This window comes from Furipterus horrens, unplaced genomic scaffold, assembly GCF_987537825.1.
Source record: "Furipterus horrens unplaced genomic scaffold, mFurHor1.1.pri manual_scaffold_13, whole genome shotgun sequence".
NCBI classification, from domain to species: Eukaryota; Metazoa; Chordata; class Mammalia; order Chiroptera; family Furipteridae; genus Furipterus; species Furipterus horrens.
The window spans coordinates 31,110,022-31,134,213 of NW_028327183.1; the positions used below are offsets into that span (position 1 = coordinate 31,110,022).

The following is a 24,192-nucleotide window of genomic DNA, read 5'->3' on the forward strand; positions in this document are numbered from 1 at the left end:
AGCGTTTGTAATAGCGAGAAGGTGAAAACATAATAAATAGCCACCAACTAAACCAAGGACAGCGCATCCACAGATGAACTATGAAACAATCGTAAGACCACCATGAAAGCTTGTCAACATGTGGAAAGATTAAAAAACAAGCTATAGAGTATCATTACATCCCCTCTTCCTTTTCTTTGGTTTAAAGTGCATGTGTTTGTGTGTAAATGAATAGAAAGGGCCCTGGAAGGATACGGCAAACCCGTAACTGTAGTGGACTGAGAAGAGAGAAGAGAGAGAAGAGGAGGCTTTCTTGGGTAAGGTGGGGAGGATGCAATAACTTTTTCCTCCTTAACAACAACTTGGTATTTGAAAATTTTATAGCAAAACATATTTATGACTTATAGGATTTAAAAGAAAAAATAACCAATGCTATAACTTCTTCAGAATCACAATGGAATGTATGTAAAAATTTCAAACAGTAATAGAGAAAGGTAAGATTTTAAAGTTTATCAAAAGAGGCGTGATTTTTGACAGGTGGAGAAACACTACACTACACACACAATAAAGGGGGAAAGAAGCATGACTTTCAGTCCTAATTCTTAAACAGATTTGACTTGAGACATGTATGTACACCTGAGCTCTCTGGCCCTCATTCTCATTAGTTTACTTCATTACCTGGAGAGTAGGTGGGAGCTGATCAAGAGAAACTGTAAGTGCGCTGCAAGCACAGACCCCATCACCCGTATGAAGCTCTGGAGGTGGGGGCAGAGTCAGTAGAAGATGCAGATGGTCACCACTCCTGTGCGGCTGAGCTAGCATTTGCCACGTTCAAGACAGTGACATCCAATCATTGACAGAGAACTGCAGTAAGACCACATGCCATGTATACAACAAGCTCTCAGTACTCCCACCTTTGTCAAAGTCACTGGAGTAGGAAGGCCTCCCTGCTTTGCGCAGACGAGTCTCACTGTGCATGCACAGCACAGAACTGACAGGTCCTGTACCACAAGTGCAAGAAAAGGGACTCTTCACAAGTCTAAATAATCTGGAAGTTAATGTTTAACTCCAGGAAGTGACCCCACCGATCTAATACATCACCAAAAGTCAGTTCTTTTGATAACATTACCAATATATTAGCTATGAAAACAGTTAAAAATATAATTCACTTAGATAATTTTGGATTGTTCCCCCAGATTTGGCAAGGTTTCCTCCAAGATCCAATGGTCACAGTACGCCAGAAGTGAACTTTTTTTCTATTAAGATAATAGAACTAATAGGTACAGGTAATTACTCAAAGAGCACAATTTTTAGTTCCAGTAGTAAATACTACTATGGAGAACAACTCAGGAAGTTAACATTCATAACTATATAATTAACACAACCACAGCAGATTCCATCCTATTTGGCCTGACTCATACGAACCCCAATGTTCTCTTAGCTTCCTGGTAAGTATTTCTAAATCCTGGTCCTGGGCTGAGGCCAACTTGTCTGCATAGCGACAAACCTCTCCTGCCCCGAGTTCGCCCACACATGACCGCTACATTCTGTACACATATTGCTTGCCCACCCTGAAACGTCCCCAACAGCCACAAACAGAACCAGCCTCCCAACTCTCAGCCTGCAGGGAGGAGGGAAGAGGGAGGTGGTAGGTGAGTGGAGGAGAGTGTGTTTAATGCATTTAATGCTGCGGCCAGAAGGACACAGCTTGTGAAATAAGGAGAGCTGGACCGAAAGGGCGCTTTTCAACTTTGGCTGCATGCAGAACCCCCGAGGCACTGCAAGAACATACACCAACGCTAAATCCCACATACCCCAATTGAATCAGGATTTCTGAAGTGGGGCTGGGACACTGCTTGTGGTTTTCTTATGTTTTGGGCGTTAAATTCCCCAGGTGAACCTAACTGCAGCCAGGGAGTGAGTCACTGATAGCTCCACGTCCACTTTTTTGACTGTACCCATCATCTTGTTAATTCTCAGCAAAGTCAAGGGGAAACCAAGAGGGAACTGGAGGCTCCTTTTGTGGATTAACAGGAAAAGCTAAAAGGTGTGTTCAACTGCCATGCTACAAAGAGAAAGGGAAAACCTCTGAGTTAGCCTTTAAAGATGTACAGCTTGCATCTGACATAAATACACGAAAAAAAAAAACCTCTTTTAAAGTTATTACTAGAAAAGAAATATTTGTTTTCCTCAGTATTTTTTTCCCAAAGCATTTCTTTAGTTTTCCCAATGTTCACTTTTTCACGAAACCTTTATCTTTACTCTGCTCCTTTGTTTACATTTAAAGCTGTCTTCACTTGCATTTCCCAGAAATGCTGTTTTTGGGGTTATTTTTGGTTAATTTGCCCATGTGACCTACGCATTCAACTCAGATGCTCTCTGACTCATGCTCACAGCAGAGCTCCAGTCATCAGCTTGATGTGCATGAGAAGGAAGACTTGATCAGTTCCAAATGTCGTCTTCTGCTACTGAAAGGAAGGCAAGGAGAAAAGGCTCTCCAACGACAGAGCCCGACTCAACCTTGACAGATGTTTTCCATTAAGTTCAAAGTCCTTTTTTGTGCAAGCTCCTTGCTTTATTTCTAAATGAACGCACGGTATGCAACCTCAGGCTAGTTAACCATTCTCTGCATCTTCACAGCCAGCCTCTCCTAGGAGCTACAAGGGCCTGACTCCTGCCATCGCCCACACCGCCCCTGTGCTCAGTCCACTGCAGCCATCAAAGGCGGACTCGGCAGCCAGGTTCTGCCTGGAGGTCTTCACCCTGGCTGTACCCTCTGCCTGAAATGGCCCCCTCATTGCTGTCACATCTAGAATGTCACCTTCTTAGCAAGGACTTCTCAAAGCTCACTGAGGGCAGAAACCTTTTGTCTGTTTTGTTCACTGCCGTACCCTCTATACTTCAAACAGTGCCTGGCACCAAAATAGGCATGTAACATATAGCTGTAAAATATATGAGTGCATCCACCAAATTTTAATGAAATTCAGGCTTAACCTAACAAAAAATCAGCTCTATTTCAAAGTAAAATTTCTGTAGTCTGAATTATGTACTACACAATCATCAGAGTATTCTGTCAGGTCCAATAAAGGACTGAGAAAGCTTTGGCCATGAATGAAATCCGACTCTGAAGTATGCTACTAGTCACGAGGCACTCTGTTCTGTGGTTCTGCCAGGAAAGTGATTTTGGTTTGACATTTGCCACACACCTAGGGAGACCATAATGGGCTACAATGTCCCATCCCCTGGACTCACAGCTCGCACCCTGGCTATGAGACAGCTAACCCTCTAATTGTTACAGCTATTTAAATAGAGACTAGGCCTCTGGTTCCAAACTTTAATACGCAAAATGCCTTCAGATCTTGTTAAAATGCAGGTTCTGTTTCAGAAAGTCTGGGGTGGGGCCTGAGAGATTCTGCATTTCTAACCAGCTCCCAGGGGGTACCAATGCCGCAAGAGTATTTCAAGATAAAGGAGTTCATCATGATCAGAACATTCACAACCTTTTTTAAATGTATTGATTTTAGAGAGACAGGGGAAGGGGGAGAGAGGAAAGAAGGGAAGGACAAAGGAAGGGAGAGAGGAAGGCGGAGACAGAGAGAGAGAAGGAAACATCAATTTGTTGTTCCACTTACTTATGCACCATTGGTTAATTCTTTTTTTTATTTTTAAATTTTATTTTTAGAGAGAGAGAAACATCCACGTGTGGTTGTCTCTCACACACCCCCAACTGGGGACCTGGCCTGCAACCCAGGCATGTTCCCTGATTAGGAACCGAACCAGTGACCCTTTGGTTTGCCAGCCAGCACTCAATCCACTGAGCCACACCACCCAGGGCCACTGTTTGATTCTTGTATGTGCCCTGACCAGGATCAAACCTGCAACCTTGGCGTATTGGGAGGATGCTCTAACCAACTAAACTACCTGGCTAAGATTTCATAACTTCCTTTTAGGCAGGATGTAAAAAGAAATCCAGTGCTGTGTAGAGAATTAGGTCAAATTAACTCAAAGGCCCCTTTCGAGGGTGAGGTAGGAAGATGAAAACCATGTAAACCATCACCCGAGAGAAGGGGCACCTGTCGGACAGCATGCCTCCTGCTAATTCTCTCCCTCAGATATTTACACTTTTCTTTAAAGGTCTTCCTCAGTCCATGACTCTGATGAAAGAGACCTAATGCTACATAGTCTACTTTAAAGATTTGTGTTTAAAACTCACTTTAGTATTCATGGACCAGAACCACAATTTTATGAAGAGTTTTAATAAAAAGCCTATTTCATTAAAGATCAGTTAAAGTCATCCAAATGGGGAATGCTAACATGTAGCTGGACTGAAGAAGAACCCCAAAACACAGATAAGATGACTGGGGCCCTGGATCTTACAAAATCTTACTTTATGCCACCAAGAGACAATTGAAATGGCTCTAAAAACTGCAATAAGCAGCAGAGCAGAGGTTTTTTAACTTTCTTTGTGAAAAAAACAAAACAAAACAAAAACCTGTAGCTGTTTGATCTGCTCCTTCCCAGAAATATGTATTAAAGGCATAAAATACGCGAGATTGCAAATGAAGCCAATTATACTAAAACTAGTTTAGATCTTAAAAGACGAACTTCTTTAACGCACTTAAGCAAGCAGGTGTCATATAATCTGAAGTAATGATGAGCACAGGGGATATCTTAAGGTGCCTCAGCCACTGCAATATGAAAGTATCTGACTTCTGTTGGTGACAAGTCACAAGCACTGTTAACACCACTGTCAGTTTCTTTGTTTTCATAATGGCAACCAATGCTACATTTCCAGATGAGAGGCTAGTGGAAGTAAAACTGTGATCTTCTCCCAGCCTCTGGGGTGGGAGGGCAATGGCAGGGTTGGTCAGCAAGCCATCGATGCGAAGGGGACTGGGCTGGCAGGTAAGCTGCTATGCCATGGCGCCCTCAGATCAGGGCACAGTGATGGGTGCTCCCTTCTGAACCAGAGTGCCCAGGGACCACCATATTGAAAGCACTCCGACCATCTGCCCGCTTCACTTTTTTTTTAACCTGAATACTATTAACATAAGCACTGTCTTATAAAAATGAACCCCGACAGGAAAATCCTCATAGTCACTTTAGAGTTCAGGTGTTTTTCAAGGGGGAAAAGGTGTCTTTATGATGCCTACAAGTAGCTTCTTATCATCTAATGCACCAAGTTTGAAACCCTTTACCTAATTTTTAGAACTCTTCAAGATTTCTACCCTTATTTTACTTATAACGTCTTATTTTCCAGTAATCTTAACATTCCTAGAGGCCACAGGGAAGACCATAGTTAAAATTCTGCTACCTTCTAACTGAAAATGTAGCGTTTACTGCCACTATGAAAACAGGCAGAAGTTAACAATACATGTGACTCTGCAGTAGGTCAAAACTGCGGGCAATCCATCCAGCGGAGATGGCCATATCTGGAGCCATTTTTGGTTGTCAAAACTGGGGGTGGGACTCTGCAGGAATCTAGTGGGTAGAGGTCAAGAATGCTGCTTAAATATCCTACAACACACTGGGCAAGCTTCCAACAAAGAATTTTTTGGCCAAAACCTCAATAGTGATAAAGTTGAGAAATTCTACTCTCATCCAATTCCTTTTCTGTACTATAACCCTTAGGACGTTTAAGGCCAAAGCAACCTTCCTTCTAACCAGAAGGAAACCCAGCCCAAATTGGAAAAGGTCTACAGAAGGCCTTCCTTAATCATCTTATCCTCACAACCCAATCCCTCTAAAACAAATGCAATGCTTTACTCTAACTGGAAGTATGAGTAGATTTGTTTTCCCTACTCACTAGGTCCTGGAAGATGGACCCCAAAACTTACCCCATACATATGTGCCCTCACAATGCCCAGCAGAGGGCAAGGCATGTAGCGTGCACTCAAATGTCCAATATGTAAGTGTTGCAGAGGTGGTTTTAAGAAAACCTGGTAAAACGATGGGTTAATCTCTTAAGAATCCAAAGTTCCCATGTCTTAGCTGCACTGTAATTGAATGATCAGTAATAAGAAAAGAAATGGAAGTGGATGCAGTAGGCACGCAGCAGGACAGCCCACTTGTTAACAAGGCAGTGGTTCTGTAGTGAGGCCCTCCACAAATCACTTGGGAATGCCTACAAGAAGACAATGGTGTACCTTCCCCTCACATATGAAGTTGAAAGTTCCAAAAACCTACCCTCAGATACACTCAAACACATTCAAAATAACATCTCTACAAGGTTTCCACTATAATGATGTATGTACTAGCAAAAAGACTGGAAATAATTAAGTGCCATTAATATGGGACTGGTTAAATAAAATGATACATCTACACTTCTAATATTAGACAGCTGTACACAAAAGGGACAGTGACAAGAAAAGACTGTTAAGATATGAGTTAAGTTTAAAAAGAAGGGGGCACACTGAATGCCTAAGATGTGAACACTTTGTAAGAGGCCATGGAAAATAACAAAAAACACTAGTATTATAAGCACACTGTTTAGTTCTTCTATCACTTATCCAATATGCTTATACATACACAGATCTACATAATGGTTGCAGTTATCATTACCTCCACTTGAATACTAAGGACTGACACTCATTAGAAACTTCTCCAAGGTCATCTGGCCAGTAGGGAGCAGTCATACAACTACAGAGGTTTATGAGTTGATGCAGATTCAATCCAGGAAGAAGAGGAAAGCTCCAGACAGCCACCAGTTCCCACGCCCTTTTTCCTGTAATCTGGGGTGCGGGGGTCTCTTCTAAATAGACACTCCACTAAAAAATGGACTCTACCATCACAACTAATCACCTATTCTAAAACCAGCACACAACAGCTTGAAGATTACTTGAACTACAGTTAGACAAAATGTCTTAAAGAGTCAGTGCTCATAAAATGTTAAGAGGGAGACATTGTCATCCTCAACTAAAAGTGCAAATCAGTGCAACTGTCTTGACAGCAATTAGGTACATGTAACAAACTCTCATTACATCTGTACCTTTGGATCCACTAATCCTCCTGGAAGGCATCTATCCTAAGAACATAATCAGTGTTACAAAGGTTTGTGTGTTTAGGAGAATCATCTTAGCTTTAGAAGAGCAAAAATAAATATGAACATAAATATCCAGCAAGATTAATATTTAAGTAAATATACATCCCCATCATAAAATATTACGCAGCCTTTAAAAAATAATTTCAGAAAACATAGGCGTGGGACATGCTCACACTTAAATGACACAATATAGAATTTTTTCTGGGTTATTTTTATTTACTTTTTAAAAAAATACATAGTTGGTATAAAATATATTAGTTTCAGGTGTACAGTACAGTGATTTGACATTTTTGTACCTTACAATGTGATCCCCTCACTAATTCTACAATAGTAAACATCCATCTGTCACTTATCACAATATTATTGACTGCATTCACTTTCACCTTTTTCACCCATTCCCCCTCCCCCACCCCTCTGGCAATCATCCCTTTGGTCTCTGTTTCTATGAGTCTGTTTTGAAAACAAGGTAGAATTATAACATGTCAATTATGTGTATACACAAACAGGCACTGAAAAAAGAAGAAAGTGCAGCATATTAATAATATTTATTATTGCTAGAGGATTTAACACTTTTTGTTTACCAACTTTTCTGCAAGAAATGTGACTATTAGAATTTAGGAAAAAAGTTAAAAATATTAAGTCTAAATGTAAGTACCTTCCTATAAGATATGAACAATATAAAAAAGTAAAATGGAAGCAACTTCTAAAACTAAAACTGCTCATCTTGTCGATGACTGTCCATCATCTCCCTACCAAGCTGGGCGCTATTAAGGAGCTGTCACAGGTGCTAAGCAGCATCCAAAAGATGTGAGAGATGCTGGCCTCCTGGGAGAAAGAATAAGGTAATTTCAAGGAAAATGGGGAGCAGGGGAGCGTGATTCCTGTTGATCCAGAAACAACGGCAGAGCTGAAGTCTTACCTGGAAAAGGGCCAGCCACACCAGGACCCGTAGGAAGGACCTTTCAGGCACAGCAACAGGAGGGGTGGTGCCTCGGGGCAAGCAGAGCTGGGCAGAAAGACCTTCCTGACTGAAGCTTATGAGTGCCAAGGGGGCAGAAGGGCCAGGTACCCTCAAGTAAGAACATGAATTTCAATGTGTCCAGAGTCATTTATTTTCAATTTGTTTTCCAAGTAACCCATCTCTACACAGCAAAGAATAACATCTGTTAAACACTTTTAACTCAGTGGAAAAAAAAATACATAAAATCAAAAAGAAGAGTGATTTGTAAGCATTTTATTAAAATAGTAATTACATGTCTCTAAAAACCAGAACAAGAAAATAGATAGTTTAATAGTGAAAGCTATTTGCTGACTTAGGCCAAGTGAAAGCCAATGCTAACCAAAAACTGTTTCCCATATGAAAACATTCGTTTTAATATTTCTTACCCTAGAGCTGTACTCTTTAAAAAAAGCAGAAAAAGAAAATACTGCTCAAAAATCTCAGCAAAAGGTACCAAGGACTTAACTAGATGAGCTCCAGCAATGTGATTACAGAGCAAAGTTCTTCCACAAGCTGCCCGCAGAACAGTACAGCTTCTATAATACCAAGAGTTCCCAGCCCTGACTGTGCACACCTGAGAAACTTTAAGAACTTCAGACACCCCCAAGAAGGCGAACTAAACCAAAACCTGGGGGTGTGGGGGACATGGCCCCTGTACAAACAGCTTTAAAAGGGTCCAGAATTACTGTTTAGGTGACTCTGCAGTGCAGAACAACATGGATTTGAGGCAAAAGCCCTGGGTTGACTAAAGACAATACTTCCTAAGTTATGGAAACACAAAAAATGGGGTTAAAATAGCATCTTAGTCAATTTTCTATAGGTTACAGGATTAAAGTATCTAGTACTTGGAAAATTTACAGAGCCTGCCACATAGCAGGTGCTTGATAAACAGACATAGTTATCCAGGTTGGTGGCACAACTGAGGAGCAGGGTGTACCAAGAAAGGCTTTTACATGAACAGCCAACACTATCCAGTCCCTCATTCAGAGCTTTATTTAAACACAATTCCAACAGGCTTAGGTGTATTCTCCTAGAGCAGAGCAAATAACAGGCAGCAAATTTAAGGGGGGCTGGTGCTAAAGAAATCAATAGTTACTGGGGAAAGGTACAATGTTAGTAGTAAGAAGCCACAAGTGACAGCAAGGGAACATAAAGAAGCATTTTTAAAAGCATAAGTTTGAAAGGCACAACCATGTGGGAACAAACAACCCAACCCAAATAAACTCTGAAGGCAACACTGTTTGAATATAAAACAACACATTCAGGAAGACAGTCCCTCCTCCAAGAAAAACTTAAATTATATGACCATGTAATATTAAAAACAGTTAACAGTGAAAACAAGTTCAGATGCAGAGGCTGCAGTTGCTTCTTCTCCACACGCAATTTCAGGTGGAATTTCATCCTGTGAAGGTCACATCCAAAAGGATGGCAGATGAGGCATTCGTGTAGCTTAGTTTTACCTCCAGGACTTTTGATGTTAAGTGCACACCATAAACAATATTGTTATTGTGCATATTTTGGCCAGAGGTATGTTTAAATATTGAGATTTTCTTTGAGAAACTGGCTGAATGTCTAATCATAAGTAAACTGTGCTATAATGACCATTTTGGTTCCCAATATAATATTCAGCTGCCTGAGATGAACCATTCAGAACACTTAGCACATTAAAATGGTTGCTTCACGATCCCTGTGGGGTACTAGCCACAATATAAATTCAGTTGCAGAACTCTTAGGGATCCTGGCAGAGAAGATCAGGCACTGAAATAGACCAGCAATAGGCCAGGTAGATGTGGCTCAATGGAAATAAACCAGAAATGTATGGGAAGCATCAAGGGTCCAGAAAGTATCAGTAAAACAGGCCCTTGGGTTTTATTTCTATAGAAGCCACATATTCCATTCAGTGAGTCTTGACTGGATGTCTATTATGAGCAAGGCAAAGCTGCCCAGAGTCAGAAACCAAATCTCTTTTATGGCCAGTTATGCAGGGAAAGATCAGGCCAGAAAAGGCTCAACTAGAATGAACAGAGGAAAGAAAAGCCTTTGGGGGTCAAGAAATTCAAGATTTACCTCCTTTAGCAGATATAACCAGACTCTGCACCCAACAGGTAAATGGTATTTCCTTAAATGAATTCCATGACTACAAGTAAAAGAGAGACCAAATTTGTCCTTTCACATTTCTGCAAGTTCATCCACATACCTGATTCTCCAGTCAGTTATTTAGCACATATGAAGTGCCAGAACGTTAAAAGTCATCATCTTGTGTTCTCTGGAAGAACCCTCTAATTTCAAGGCCAGCTCATTTTTTCTCTTCTGCACAGAACCTTAGTCTTTATAATGACTAATGTCCTAGATAGTGTAAAACCCTCCTTTACAGCTATACTTCATGAGAGAGAATTAATCCTTCCTAGAACACATGCTCAATATTTATACTTGCATTTGGGATTGTATAAAAAGCAGGTGATTCTACTTTCAATAGTGGTTGAATAGTCAGACCAATCTTCACTCAGATAACCATAAAGTCTGTTTGGACAAAGTATAAGAAAACAATAAACTTAACACAACCAAAAGCAGGCAGAAACTAGAGGGAGGTGTACTTGGAAAAAGAGATATGCACTGGAGGAGTTTCATATCCTGTAGGCCCAGTCCCCAGAAGAAAAAGGAACCGCTGGATCTCTCACTCTAATTTGAAAAACTACTAGAATTCTAGTAGACTACAGTGGCTGGAAATAAGGGGAAAATCCCGGAAAGGAGAACACCTGGGAAGGGGATCACCAAATTCTGCATACAAATTCTGCCCACATCTCCAAGTGAGCTCAGACATAGCCGTGCCTGGGACAGACTCCAAGAAGCCAAGCTGAGACCAGACAACTGAATGGAGATCGCAGCTGCTCATCAACACAGGAAAGAGAATTCTGGAGTTTCAGTCCAGCCATATTTACTGCTGGCTAAACAAACAGAACAACATCAATAATCTTTAGGAAAATAGAACAAAATCCAGTTTCTACAATGTCTCATTCACAAAACCCAAGAAGCAATCCATAATTACTAGTCATGTAAACAAACAAAAACATGACCCATACTAAGAGAAAAAGGAGACCAAGCACAAGATGAGTCACATGCTGGAATCACAGGGAGTATTAAGTGGCTGTTATAAGGAAGCTCAAGAACACAAAGGAAAATATGCTCACAATGTTCAAACCAGAAAGATATCTCAGGAGGGATACAGAAATGATTTAAAAAAGGAAATTCAGGAAGGAACCAAAATGTCCTTCATTAGATGAATGGATAATGAACTGTGCACAGGCAGAGTGCACATATTATCCAGTGATACATAATATTATCAGTGATAAAAAGAAATGAGTTGTCAAGCCTTTAAAAGACATGGAGGATATGATTGTGGGAGAAGGGATGGGCTGGGAGTGGGGAGCAATGGGGGAAAAATGGGACAACTGTAATTGGAAAACCAAAAAATAAAATAAAATAAAAAAAGACATAGAGGAATCTGAAATGCATACTACTGTTGGAATCATACAGTGTGTAGTCAATGTGAAAGCCTACACACTGTGTGATTCCAACTATGTGACATTCTGGAAAAGACAACACTATGAAAACACTAAAAAGATCAGGGACTGCCAGGAGTTGGAGGAAGGGGCGGGATGAATAGGTGGAACACAGAGAATTTTAAGGACATTGGAAATGCTCTACGATACTATAATGGTGGACATATGCCACGATACATTTGTCTAAACCTGCAGAATGTACAACAAGAGTAAACTCTATGTAAATTGTGGACTTTGGGTGAGTTTAATTCTTAATCTTTGTGTAAACCTAAAACTGCTTTTAAAAAGTCTTAAAATAATAAAAAAAAATTTTAATGGAAGTTCTGAAATGAAAGATGCTATTTCTGAACTAAAATATCCACTGGATGAGCTTAATAGTTTGCAATTGACTATCAATACAGATTGATGGACATTATCCAATCTGAAAAACAAAGAAAGATTTGAGGGGGAAAAATGAACAAAGCTTCCGGGACCTGTGGAATAATATCATAAGATTTAATATCTTTGCAGCTGGAGTCACAGAGGGAAAAAGATATTGAAAACAGGAAAAACTATGGAGAAATTATGGCTGAAATGTCCCCAAATTTGATAAAAGACAAATTTATCACATCCAGTAAATTCAGAGAACACCAAACAAGATAAATTCAAGAAAACAACACTTGGTTAAAGGGAGGATAAATGATGGAAGGAGACTTGACTTGGGGCGGTGAGTACACAGTGCAACAGTACCCATTCTGAAAAACAAAGATTTGAGGGAAAAAATGAACAAAGCTTCCAGGACCTGTGGAATAACAGCAGAAGGTTTAATATACGCACAACTGGAGTTGCAGAAGGAAAGAGGTGGTGTGTTGTGGACCTGTACACTTGAGACCTATATAATTTTGTTGATCAACATCACTCCAATAAAGTCAATGGAAATTAAAAAGAAAACAACACTTGAACACATTATAGTCAAGTTGCTCCAATACCAAGACCCAGAGAAAATCTGGAAGCCAGCCGGAGAAAAACAGCATTTTGGATACAGCAGAACAGTAAAACAAACTATGGCCAGAAGACAATGTCTCAACTTTTCTATTCTTTTCCTTTCCTCCCTCCCTCCCTTCCTTCTTTCCTCCCTATCAATCAGAGAGGAGAAGGGGAGGATAAAGAGACGGGAAGAAACATCAATATGTGAGAGAAACATCAATTAGTTGCCTCTCATGCGCCCCCAGCTGGGGACCTGGTCCACAACCCAGGCATGTGCAGGCCAGCACTCAATCCACTTTGCCAGGTCTCAACTTCTTTACGTGCTTGAAGAAAAAAACTGAAAACACAGAATCCTACATCCAGTGAAAACATTTAGCAATTGGCCAAAGCAAAACATTTTTAGATAAAAGAAAACCTAGAGAATTTCTTGCCAACAGACCCACACTCCAAAAACTGCTGAAGAAAAGTTTCCTAGACTGAAGGGATATGGTAACAAACTGGGTTTTCAGTAAGGAATGAAAAGCACTGAAAATGGTAAGTCTGTGAGGAAATATATAAGACTATCTTTCCTCCTTAATTTTAAAAATTGCATTCATATTAATGCAAAAAGTGAAGTTTATAGCATATGTAGAGTAATACACAGGAAAACCATAGCATGAAGGACAGAGAAGGTAAATGGGTCCAATTTCAAGACTGAAGAGGTCATCAAGAGACTGAAAACTTAAGAATATATACTGTAATCCCTAGACCAACTGCTAAAAATAATGCAACAATGTAAGCACAAGGCAATCCAATGGCTAAAATGAAGTTCCATGATTCCACTCACTTAAATGATGTTCTAGAATAGACAAAAGTAATCAATGGGGGGGGGGGGAGCACAACAGAAAAAAAAAAGAAAAAGAAAAAAGGCAGGGGTTTGGAAGGGGGGATTGGTGGTGTTGAAAGTGGAAACTAACCAGAAAATGGCATGAGGCAATTTTCTGGGTAATAGAAATATTCTGTATCTTAACAGTGGTTTGGTTACACAGGTATATGCATTTACCTGTGTATACCTGTGTTACACTTAAAATACAAGTTCTGTGCAGAATGTATCTAGCCATGTACTATGAAAAATAGAGAAGATACAAGAAACATTGTACATAGGACAATGACGCCTCAGTCCCCTTCAAAATAGGCACCTTGGGATCTCACACAGTTCTCCCAATTGCCATCAGCTGCCCTGTTGGATTTTCCTGAATCTCATCAACAATATGAAATCTCTTTCCTTTGAAAGGTGATTTTAGTTTTGGGAAAAGCCAGAAGACACAGGGTCCCAAATCTGGGCTATAGGGGGCCTGAGTCACCTGGGTGATTTGATGTTCACCAAAAAGTCTGCATGAGACATAATGCACGATTGGAGGCACGGTTGTGATAAAGCTGCCAATCAACAGTTGCCCACAGCTACAGCTTTCTGAATCATCCAAATAGTTTCCACTGGAGGAACATTCAGGCTTCACACAAAATCTGATGCAGATTCGTTGCTCTATTTGCTCAGTCATCTTGAATGTGATGGCTACACAGTACACGTGTTCACTCATCAGCAGCTACTGTCTCCACTGATCGTACAGTGAAGTCATCATTGTTCACACATGCACATTCCAGTCCACTCTCCTTGGCTGCCAGGTTACATCAATGTGGCTCAAACCATTTTCATTATATTAACAATGGCTGGACTTTTTCCAGACAGACCTCATATGTCCATTTCATAAAATGTTTTAACTTCAAATTTAAAAAATATAGAGCGCTTAGTACTGAGGATTATCAACTAAAGGTTATTGAATGAATAAAAATGAATAATTGGGGATGGAGGTAGTGGGGAGAGGAATCATGTTATAAAGACAGTAGATTCCAAACAAGGAACCGGCAGCAGGCCCAGTGCTGGCTGGGTGCTGGCAGTGCAAACAAAAGCTGTGAATGATGTCACACTTCCTACTTCTACAAGTTACACAGAATTTAGGCCTCCCTTTTTCTTCTCATTTCATATTCTTCAGGTTTTTCCTCTCACTTTTGACAATGTAGGAAAATATTTTTAAACACAATTTTGGCTTCACATAATAAAAATAGCCACTTACAAACGTCACCTTTGGCAAATTACTTACACTTAACCTTTCTGTGTGTGTTTTCCCATTGCTAAAATGAGGACAAAAATAGAACCTAACTGACTGACTTGTTATGAGGATTGAATAAATACATTCAAAACACTTAGAACAGTGCCTTACACACAGTAAATATTTAAAATGTTATTTATCATTGGCATCATTCCCTTTTTGACTACCTGCTTTCTACTTCATCTCTTTATTAATAATTCTAAAAGAAAAAAATAATTTTGATTGGTAAATTAGCCTCCCTAATACAAATATTAATAGCACACTGGTTCATGAGCTTCATACCTAGTCTTTAAAATAAAGAAAAAAATCCCACACAAGTAAATATTCTCAGAAATACGACATCTTGCAACAGTTTCCATGTAAGAAAATACTCTGTCAGGAAGCTGGAGTCAGAAGAATCCATCCTTCCACAGGTAGTGTGTAAATTCTGAAAAGTACTCTGAAATTTAATCGTGTCCAGGTAGAGTACACGTACCAGACATGCTTCCCACACAACTCAATACTGGGTACATTCAAAGTATCTTGTCAATTTTATTAACTTTATTATATCTAGGTTGTTAGTACTATTCTCAAGCTTTTACATTTTATTAAAATGCCCAAAAGAGGGAAGAGGATTGTTTTTCTTCCCTGTAGATTAATTCTCTTCCTTTTTCAAAGTTATTTTTTCTAGTCAAGACTTCAGTATTTCTAGAAGTAGCTCCTAACATATACAAGTTTTAATTAAATTGACTGAATCAGTGAGAAACCTGAGGATATAATAATTTCTTCCTGGTAAATCTATTGAAGCTTTTATGTATAAGTCCCAAATAATTAGGAGACAGCTCTATAATGCTCCCTTCTTATAATTAATTTGGTGTCATGTTTAAAGTGTAAAAAATATAACTAAACTTTAATTGGGATGATTAACAGCCACTCCGTTTACTGCCATTCTATAGCAAACTAAAATATCTAGGCTTACCAAGATTTACAATTTTGAAACGTTAAAGGAATAAATTCAGAACAGGTTTCCTTTTAGAACTACAAACACCACTCCTAATCCGTATGGATAGCAAGGAACAGAGTCTACTAGAGCATCAGAAGATGGTACGCCCTTCCCCAGCTCTCTGTGTACTTTGTTCATAAAACTTGGTTTTGTCACGGGGTAATATAAAGCCAAACAATCATGTTCAGAGAATTTCTCCCAATGAAAGCGACTGCATATCAGCTTCTGAAATATAAGAAAGCAGAATACCAGTGTTAAAATTCACTAGCATCTACAGCTATGAAACGCATATGAGAAATGGCCATTAGATGCAGGCAACTAAGGAAGAACCTTAATTAATAACAGGTATTACTAATAGGGCCATAGAAAAAAAGCACTAAGAAAAAAAATGCTTTCACTAGGATGGCCTTTCATAAGCACCCAATACCTCCCTCCCACTAGATTTTCAGTTTAGGACACAGCCTTGTTGGGTGGCAGGGACCACTAGGCTCTGGGATTGAAAGAGAAAGACAATCTCTGCCCTCTAGTAAGTCAAAGTCTGGTGATGGAAATGTAAAGAAGCCTACTATAATATAGTATGCTAAGTTCTAGGACAGAAGGAGGAAACAGAAGGTTTGGTATGTATGAGCCAAAAACTCAGGGCTAGGGTGCCTCAGTTAGGTACCAGGTATCCCATCTGAGAGAACAGCATCTGCAAAGGCTCAGGGGAAAGAGAAAACACAGTGAATACAAGGGACTGTAAGTACAGATGGAGATGAGTATAGATAGGCAATGGACAGATCACAAGAACACAGAATACCATGCTAAGAATTGTGCGCCAGAGAATAAGAATCCTATAGGCATCTTACCAAGACCATTCCAGTGACACTGTTGGAACTTGTTAGAGGCTAAGAGTGGGGCCAGGAGACTAGCTGTTATAGTGGACTAGATTTAGGTTAGGGAGACTACAAGGTGTTATGATTGACTAGACCCAGGTCAAGGTCAAAAGCTGAGTTATTTCTAAAAAATAAAAATAAAAACCACACACACAAAAAACGAAATAGAGCAGGTATAAAGTTTTCTCTTGTTGACTTTAAACAATGACATCAGCTGAATTCTAAAAGGAGATCATCACTCATTCACATTCCAGTATGTGTTCTTGACTCAGGGGAGAGTGGTGTTACATGAGGCTAGGGTTGTGCTTATTCCCCGAAGACTAATTTTATCCATTCCCTGGCTCACTGGCAAATCGCCCAAAATCTAAGTCTGCCTTCAGAGAAGTGTGTCACATTTGTGACCATTGTGCCAAGCGTGGTGGAAACAGGTTGAAGGAGAGGGACAGAGACAGGGAGAACAGTGACCTGGGTTGTGGTTGTGTTGAAGGAAAACAAATCTACAGGATGTTTAGGACTTGGAAACAAGCTGGCTGGAGGGATAAGAAGGCAGGCAAACTATCTATGAAAGGTGTGCGCTTCTCGCTGGAGGGACTGGGGACAAAGGTAGAGTGGTCCAGGGTGGGAATAGAGAAACTTACACCTTTGGACAGACTGAGCTACCTGGAACCTCCAAGCTGGAGCTCAGGTCTAGCTGAACATACAGGTTTTGGATTTGGATTCATCAGTGTGAGTGGCAAAATCGTAGCTGAAAACGTCATGAACTGTAAGGTAACAAGAGAAGGGAAAGGAAGAGAGGAGAGAAACACCATCATCAAAAGAGAAGGAAAACAGCTGCAAATACTCAGGGAAGCAGGAGGAACATCAGTGGTGCCAGAGGACTACTGAGGGCTCTCAGTGGGCTGCCCAGGCCACACTCAGACTCCTTTAAGCCAGAATCTGTGGGAGGCATCTCAGCAGCTATATATTAAAAAACGACAACAACAAAAAAACACTCTCTCTGAGGAATTCCACTGTGTAGGGAACCCACAAAACAAATGAGATTTAAAAAAAACAAACAAACTTAAAAGTATCCAAAGAAACTGACAAATAAGTCATCAGATAAAAACATCAATGAAACCAAATATAGTCTAGAAGTAAACCTAAATATATATGGAAAATGAAGCAAATGATAAAAGATATTTCAAATCTCGGAGGGAAAGATGGATTATTCAACAAATAGCACTGAGGTAACTGGGTTGTCATCTGGAAAATATAAAACTAGCTTTGTACCTTACACCATAATCAATTCCAGATGAATCTGTTAAATGTAAAATGAGAAACCACACAAGTTCTGAACCAGAAGAAACCACAGAGAATGTCTGTATAATATATAATGCATATGTATAATAATATGTACAGTGCATAATGTATAATGCATTTCTAATTATGACACAAAACCCAGAAGCGATACAAGGCTGGCAAATTAAAAACAAGAAGAACAAAAAACAGCACAGCAAAGTCCCAAGGCAAAGGAAAAAAATACCTGGAAAATAAATATTTGCAACTTCTAAAGACAAAAGGACAATTTCCTTGAAATTTAAAAGAGCTCCTAAAAAACAATAAAGATCAACAACCCAAGAGATATGGGCAAAGGATATGGGGAGCTTGCCAAAAATAAAGGTTCACTTGAAAAAAATATTCATCCTTACTCAGAAGACTGCAAAATAAAATTATACTACACTGAGATGTGTTTCTCACTTAACTAAATAGCAGAGCTCTGGGGAAGGGGCTGAGGGGTGCTAACTCTTCACACTAGTTGAAGGTATACAGGCGCTCACACATTGCTGTGGGAATTCCAAAAGGGGGATCTCGGCAATATCTAAAAGTAATTTCAGAAGTACAGAACCACCAATCCCACTTCCAGGTTTTTATTCTATTCTACAGATACACTTACTAATATGTGAAAGGCCATGCATGCTGTTTGTCGTATGCACGGGGTGGGCATAGAAGTCTGTTACATTTTTTCCATAAAATAAAAGATACCTTTTTCATATTCACCAATAACTTTATTGGTTTGGATATTTTGAGTATGTTGGCTATCTCCTGCTAGAACCATCGTACGAAAAAGAAGGAACGGACTTTCTGACCAACCCATTAGATAACACATACATAGTATGTCAAAGGCACTGAGTTGTCTGTAATGGTCAGGTGGAAACAAAATGTCCACCGATAAGGACTAATTAAATAACACATAGGCTAGAATGAAGAAGCTCTATGGAATGATAGGGAATGCTCATCAGGAAAGACTGCCAAGAGACAGAAACAGACCATGTGGGAAGTGAGACACCAGTTACCTGTTTGTTAATACAGTCTCTCTGGAAGGTTCTATAAGCAACAAAGAGAGGAATGAAACTCGATGGCTGGACAAAGGGTAAGAAACCCAAAGGAAGACCACCACCCACCACATTCCTGCAGTGAACACTTTAAAATCATTGTTTCAACATCCCCTTTAAAAAAAAAAAAATCAATCTCATAAAGTAGTTCCAGTATGATCCCTACCATGAGGATTCTGAAACACAAAGATGAGAGGACACAATTCCCTAAATGTACTGCAAGCCAATGGATTGTATACTTTAAGGTAGTAGATTTTATAATATATGGGTTGTTTCAATGAAGCTGTTATTTTAAAATATAAGCATACACCATAGCACATTATCACTTACATAGGATAAACTTAAATTTTTCCCAAACCTATGGCTGTATATTTAAATAAAATGCAGAGAGAAAGGTAGTGTAAGTCCACACCAACCATTATCACTATTCTCCACCGTGCCCTAAGGAACGTCACACCTACAGAACCTGTCAGCTACTGAGTACAGTAAAGCTACTGCAATCTACCACCAGCTTCTCTTTCTGAAAGTAAAAATGTCTGTTTTTACATTCCTCACACTTTTGAACTTCTGTAAGTTCCTCAGAGCAATAAGAATTTCAAAATAACATGGTAAGGGTTTGGAGAAGCAAACGTAAATAATGCCTATATCAGAAAATACAGTTAAAAGGAGTGTCACTAAACAGGATAAAGAATGAAGCACTCAACATCTTTATCTCTAAAAGACAAACACAAAGTCTCCAGGGCCCAGACTTTAAAACAAAATACAATGGCTTACAAGAGAAATACAAATAGAGCTTTAATGGGGCTGCTTTCTCAGGATTACAGTAAATGTTAGATTTAGAGAAACTAAGGCAGCAAAGGTTAGATTTCATCTGGGGTCGCTACTCCAAGCAACAGAAGAGTTTATCAATGTCAAGCCTTAACTTTAAAGCAGCAAAGGAACAGAAAGTTAAATGAATGTGACTGAAATTAGTTTAGCAGTGACATAGGGGATATAGGGAAAACTAGATACCCTGGCTGTTAGGAAATATGGAAGCAACAGCTCCAAGGTCTCATTATAACCTCATTATTAAAAGTCAAGCAGAATTCCCCAATTTCCCAAGGATGAACCAAAAAAACCTGTCAGCTCTAAGTTAACTATTCAAAACTCAATTTGGAAACATGAACACTCCAAGACATAAACATTTTACTCTATAACTATGTGCCTTGCTCAAGTTAGCATTCCTCTGTAAGAAGTCAGAGAGGACATAAGGAAGCCCTACTGCACGTCTGCTGGGCACCTCACACGTGACCCCATGTGACCCTCCAAACAAGTCCACGAGGCAGGTAAGTTGCCCTCCAATAGGGAAACACCAGAGGAGGGAGGACTCTGGCCAAGGTCACATAGTTGGTTGAGTCAGTGCCCAGTAGGGAGGTGGGGGGATAGATTAGCCCCTTCATCACATTGGAAGGATTTCTGGCTTGACAGAAAGCCACTCTTAAGATATTTTTTTCCTAACTTTTAGCTTACTGACCCACCAAAATGATCACCATCTGCTTTTAATAAAGTGATGTTTCTGCACACACAAAAGACCCCCTTCAAAAGATGACTACAACTGGAATCACAGCCATGGACATTATCTGTGTGTGACATTTAACCTTAAGACTAACACGTGAAGCTGACCTTAGAGGACTGAAATCCCATGAACAGGTGACACTCCACAGGCACCCCAAAGCTTTCTGAGCTCCCAACAGATCACCACATTCTCTGGGACCCAGCTTTCCCTTTGTTGTAGCCAGGGTAATGTTTTTCTACCCAGTGCACAACATGGGTGGGATCTGAACACACAATTATAAAAAACAACAACAAACAGTCTCAGAGGTCAACGTCACCAAAAAAGATAAGACACAGATTAAAACCAATGCAGGGACCACAACCACTTCTTAGAGGAAGACATTAAAGAAAAGCCACAACCGGGGGTTGAAAGATAGCTTAAAACAACCAGTAACCAACCAAAGAGTATCCGACATTTAGCTTAAAAGAGCTTAGCCACCATCAAAGAAAGATACTCAGCACTACTGGTCTTGACTGTAATCTCGTTTCCCTAAATCAGTGTGTCATCTTAAATACAACACACTTGGTCAAAGAAAGATCTCTTTTCTGGGAGCACAATTTTAGCATTGGGTCGCAAAGGGCCCTTAAAAAGAAGTCTGAGCCCCACTTTGTTTGCATAGCCTTGGAACATTTAGACAAAAGTTCACAACTCTAAGTGGATGACCACAATGCCCTTCCTGTTTAATTTGGAGACTGGAGATCTTTAACTTAACCTAGCATTCCTTAGGAGACTGACACCTTCAACACCCACAAAGGAAGGCCTTGAGAAATAACTGTTTCACATGCCACTGTCTGTTAAATACAAACATAAACAAAGATATACATGTGCATCCATAAATACAGGTACAATATCAACACATTCATATGCATACACGCAAGCATGCACTCACAAGTACACGAATAGATGCGTACATGTGCTACCCCCACCCCGCGACCTCACCCCGCAGCGTAGACTGGACCTCTCCAGCTGTGACACCCGCCCGCCCACTTAGGGGAAACAGGCACCCAGGTCTGGGGTGCCGCACTCGACATCCGCTAATGTCTGCGAAGGTTCTAGTGCATTCTCATCTCCATTTCATAATGGCTTCCTTTTTTAGTAATAAACAACAGATTTAGAGAAACTAAGGCGCCACAACGTGTAAATGTTATCTGTCGCCCAAGAGCTCCATTAAGGGGACAAAGGCCTGATGGCGCTTCAGCTGACGAGGTGAAAGGACCGCACAGGAGCCGAGACCTCTGACTGGGGCCATCTGTCCCTCTAGGGGAGCTAGAAGCGTGGCCCTCCCTGCTTCCCGCGACAAGACCGATGCAACAGCCCCAACGGCGTGAGGTACCGGACTGGCCTGGGGTGCAGGACTTGTGGGTTGAGGTGGGGGCAGAGGCTTTGGGGTAGGATGAGGATCTGGGGTACAGGGTGGAGACTTGGGACACAAATGTGGAGTGGAAGCTCGGGGTTGCGAGGCGGCGATTGCAGGCACAGGATGGAAGCCTGGAGTTCGGGTGGGGGTTTGGAGTGGAGGCTTGATGGACGGGTGGGGGTTTGGGACCCCAAGTGAAAGCCTGGGGAGCGAGTGGTTTTGAGGTCTCGGGTGGAGACTTGGGTGTGGGTAGGGTTCTCGGGAGCGGACTGGAGGCTTGGGGTGCGAGTGGGGGCGCCGGACCCGCCTCCTGCGTGGGCACTCACCTTGTGGCAAGATGGGCAGGTGGGCAGTGCACTCTTGCCCCCGTGGCCCCCGCTGCAGCCGCTCAGGCTGCTCTGAATCTGGGTGAGCTCCTGGCGCAGCACCTGCTTTTGGTGGAAGCTAAAGGCCGGGTGGTTGGAGGCCATGGTGAAAAGCAGCAGGAACTCATCGCCCGTGCGGCCCTCGTTGAGCTGCAGCCCGTAGTTGTGGATGATGGAGTCGATGTGCGTGAGCGTGCGGTAAAGCACGCCAGCCGCCTCGCGCTGCTCCGAGCCCAGCAGCGCCAGCGACACCAGTAGCTTGCTGCGCACCACCTCGTCTGTCAGGTTGGTGAGACTGCCCAGGTCGGCAGGGTTGTTGGCCTTGATCTCTGAGTCGCGCAGCGAGTGGTAGTCCTTACGCGCCAGGTCCTCCAGGCACGAGCCGAGGAAGCGCAACTCGAGAGGGATGCACAGGTCCAGCAGGCCGCAGAGGAACTCCACGCGCTGCGGCGACGGCAGCTCCGAGAACCAACGGTACACGCCGTCCCTCTGCAGCGGGCAGCGCTTCTCCACCATGCTGCCGCCCGTGCCGCGCCGCCGTCCGGGGCCGGAGGCCGCTGCCCGGGGCCGGGGGCGCGGGGCACGGCGGGTGCGGGAGGGGGGCGCGGCGGGACCGGGAGAGGGCGGGCAGACGCCGCGGGCTGGGCCGGGGGCGCGCGGCGCGGGCGAGACACCCTCCAGGGGCGGGCGGCTGGGCGCGCGCGGGGCGCCTGGGGGGCCCGGGGCGGCCGGGGGCGGCGAGCGACCTCGGGCCCCCCGCTCACGGGCGGGCTCTTGGCCCGCGCCCGTCCCCAGCGGTGGCCGGTGCGCGGCGGCGGCGGCGGCGGCTGCTCCTCGTCGTCGTCGTCGTCGCCCGGGAGGCGGCCGCCCCCATCTCCCCAAGCGCCGCAGGGTCTGTCACTGCGGGCCGCCCCCCGTCGGAGCCGCCCAGGCCATGCCGACGCCGCTGCTGCCGCCGCTCTTAAGCTGGCCGGCCGTTACTAGGAAGGAGGCCGCGGGCGGGTGGACAGGCGTCTCGGGAGCGGCGGTGGAGGAACACGCGGGGCGCGGCGCGCGGGCGGACGGCGGAGGGATCTGCGCCGACACTCGCGCGGCCTCGCGTCCAGGCTTCTCGCGCACAGGCTTCTCGCGCACAGGCTCCCCGCGCCGCGGACGGATCCAGGCTAGCGCAGCCGTGTTTGCTGCTGACGGACACCGGGACGAGGCTCAAGTGGGCGGGGTGGCGGCTTCTCGCGACAGCCGGGCCGGCAGGGCCCACCCCCCATGCTGATTGGCTCGAACTGCTGCTTCTAGGCCCGTGATTGTTTCAGGTCCCCAATCTCTATTCACCCCCGCCGCGACCACGCCTCCCGGAGGCTGTCGATCTCGTTGGAACGCCCCGTTCCGCCCCTCAGCGGCCAGCGGAATCGATTGGCCCGCGGAGCCGGAGCGGCGGAAAGCTCGGGGCGGATTTCTGGTTGCTTTTGTTCTGACAGATTTGCTTGGAGCATTGTTTTAGGTAAAAGCCGGGCGTCCAACCTGTTTTATTCCTGTGCAGCGCAATAGAGAGATAGCAGGTGTCTTCGAAAAACCGCTGGAACTGGGCTCCGGAGATCGGAGTCCCCCCATCCCTGCTCTGTCTGCTAAGCTGTGTGACCTTGGGCGAGTTGCTTGGCCTCTCTGAGCACTGGGCGCCTTCTAAGAAAATGAGAATAATAATAACCGCCCCAGGTACTTGTAAGCAGGTTGTGAGCTCACAGAGGGCGGGCGCCCTCATTTCTGAGGCTGTTGGCCTGCCTTGGGCATGTGACGGGAACAAGCTTTCTCCGTTAAATAAGCCTCCTTTCATTGGGTTACTACCTTAGATCAGGAATCAGGGGATGCAAATACACCCACCAGGGGTCAAAGAGCAGGTGAACCTCCCCCTTCCCTGCCATTTGCATTGTCACCGAATGACAAGCTGGGGAAAGGTGA

The 24,192-nt window shown here is 42.8% G+C and overlaps 1 protein-coding gene across 1 annotated transcript in view; it reads right to left on the reverse strand.

The window, feature by feature from the left end:
* Positions 1–22,755, reverse strand: part of ZCCHC14 (zinc finger CCHC-type containing 14) — a 58,405-nt gene extending 35,650 nt beyond the window's left edge. The window contains exon 1 of the mRNA XM_090260122.1: positions 22,201–22,755. Within this exon, the coding sequence (XP_090116248.1) occupies positions 22,201–22,755 (555 nt within the window). The remainder of the gene's footprint in view (positions 1–22,200) is intronic.
* Between the last annotated feature and the right edge of the window lie 1,437 nt (positions 22,756–24,192).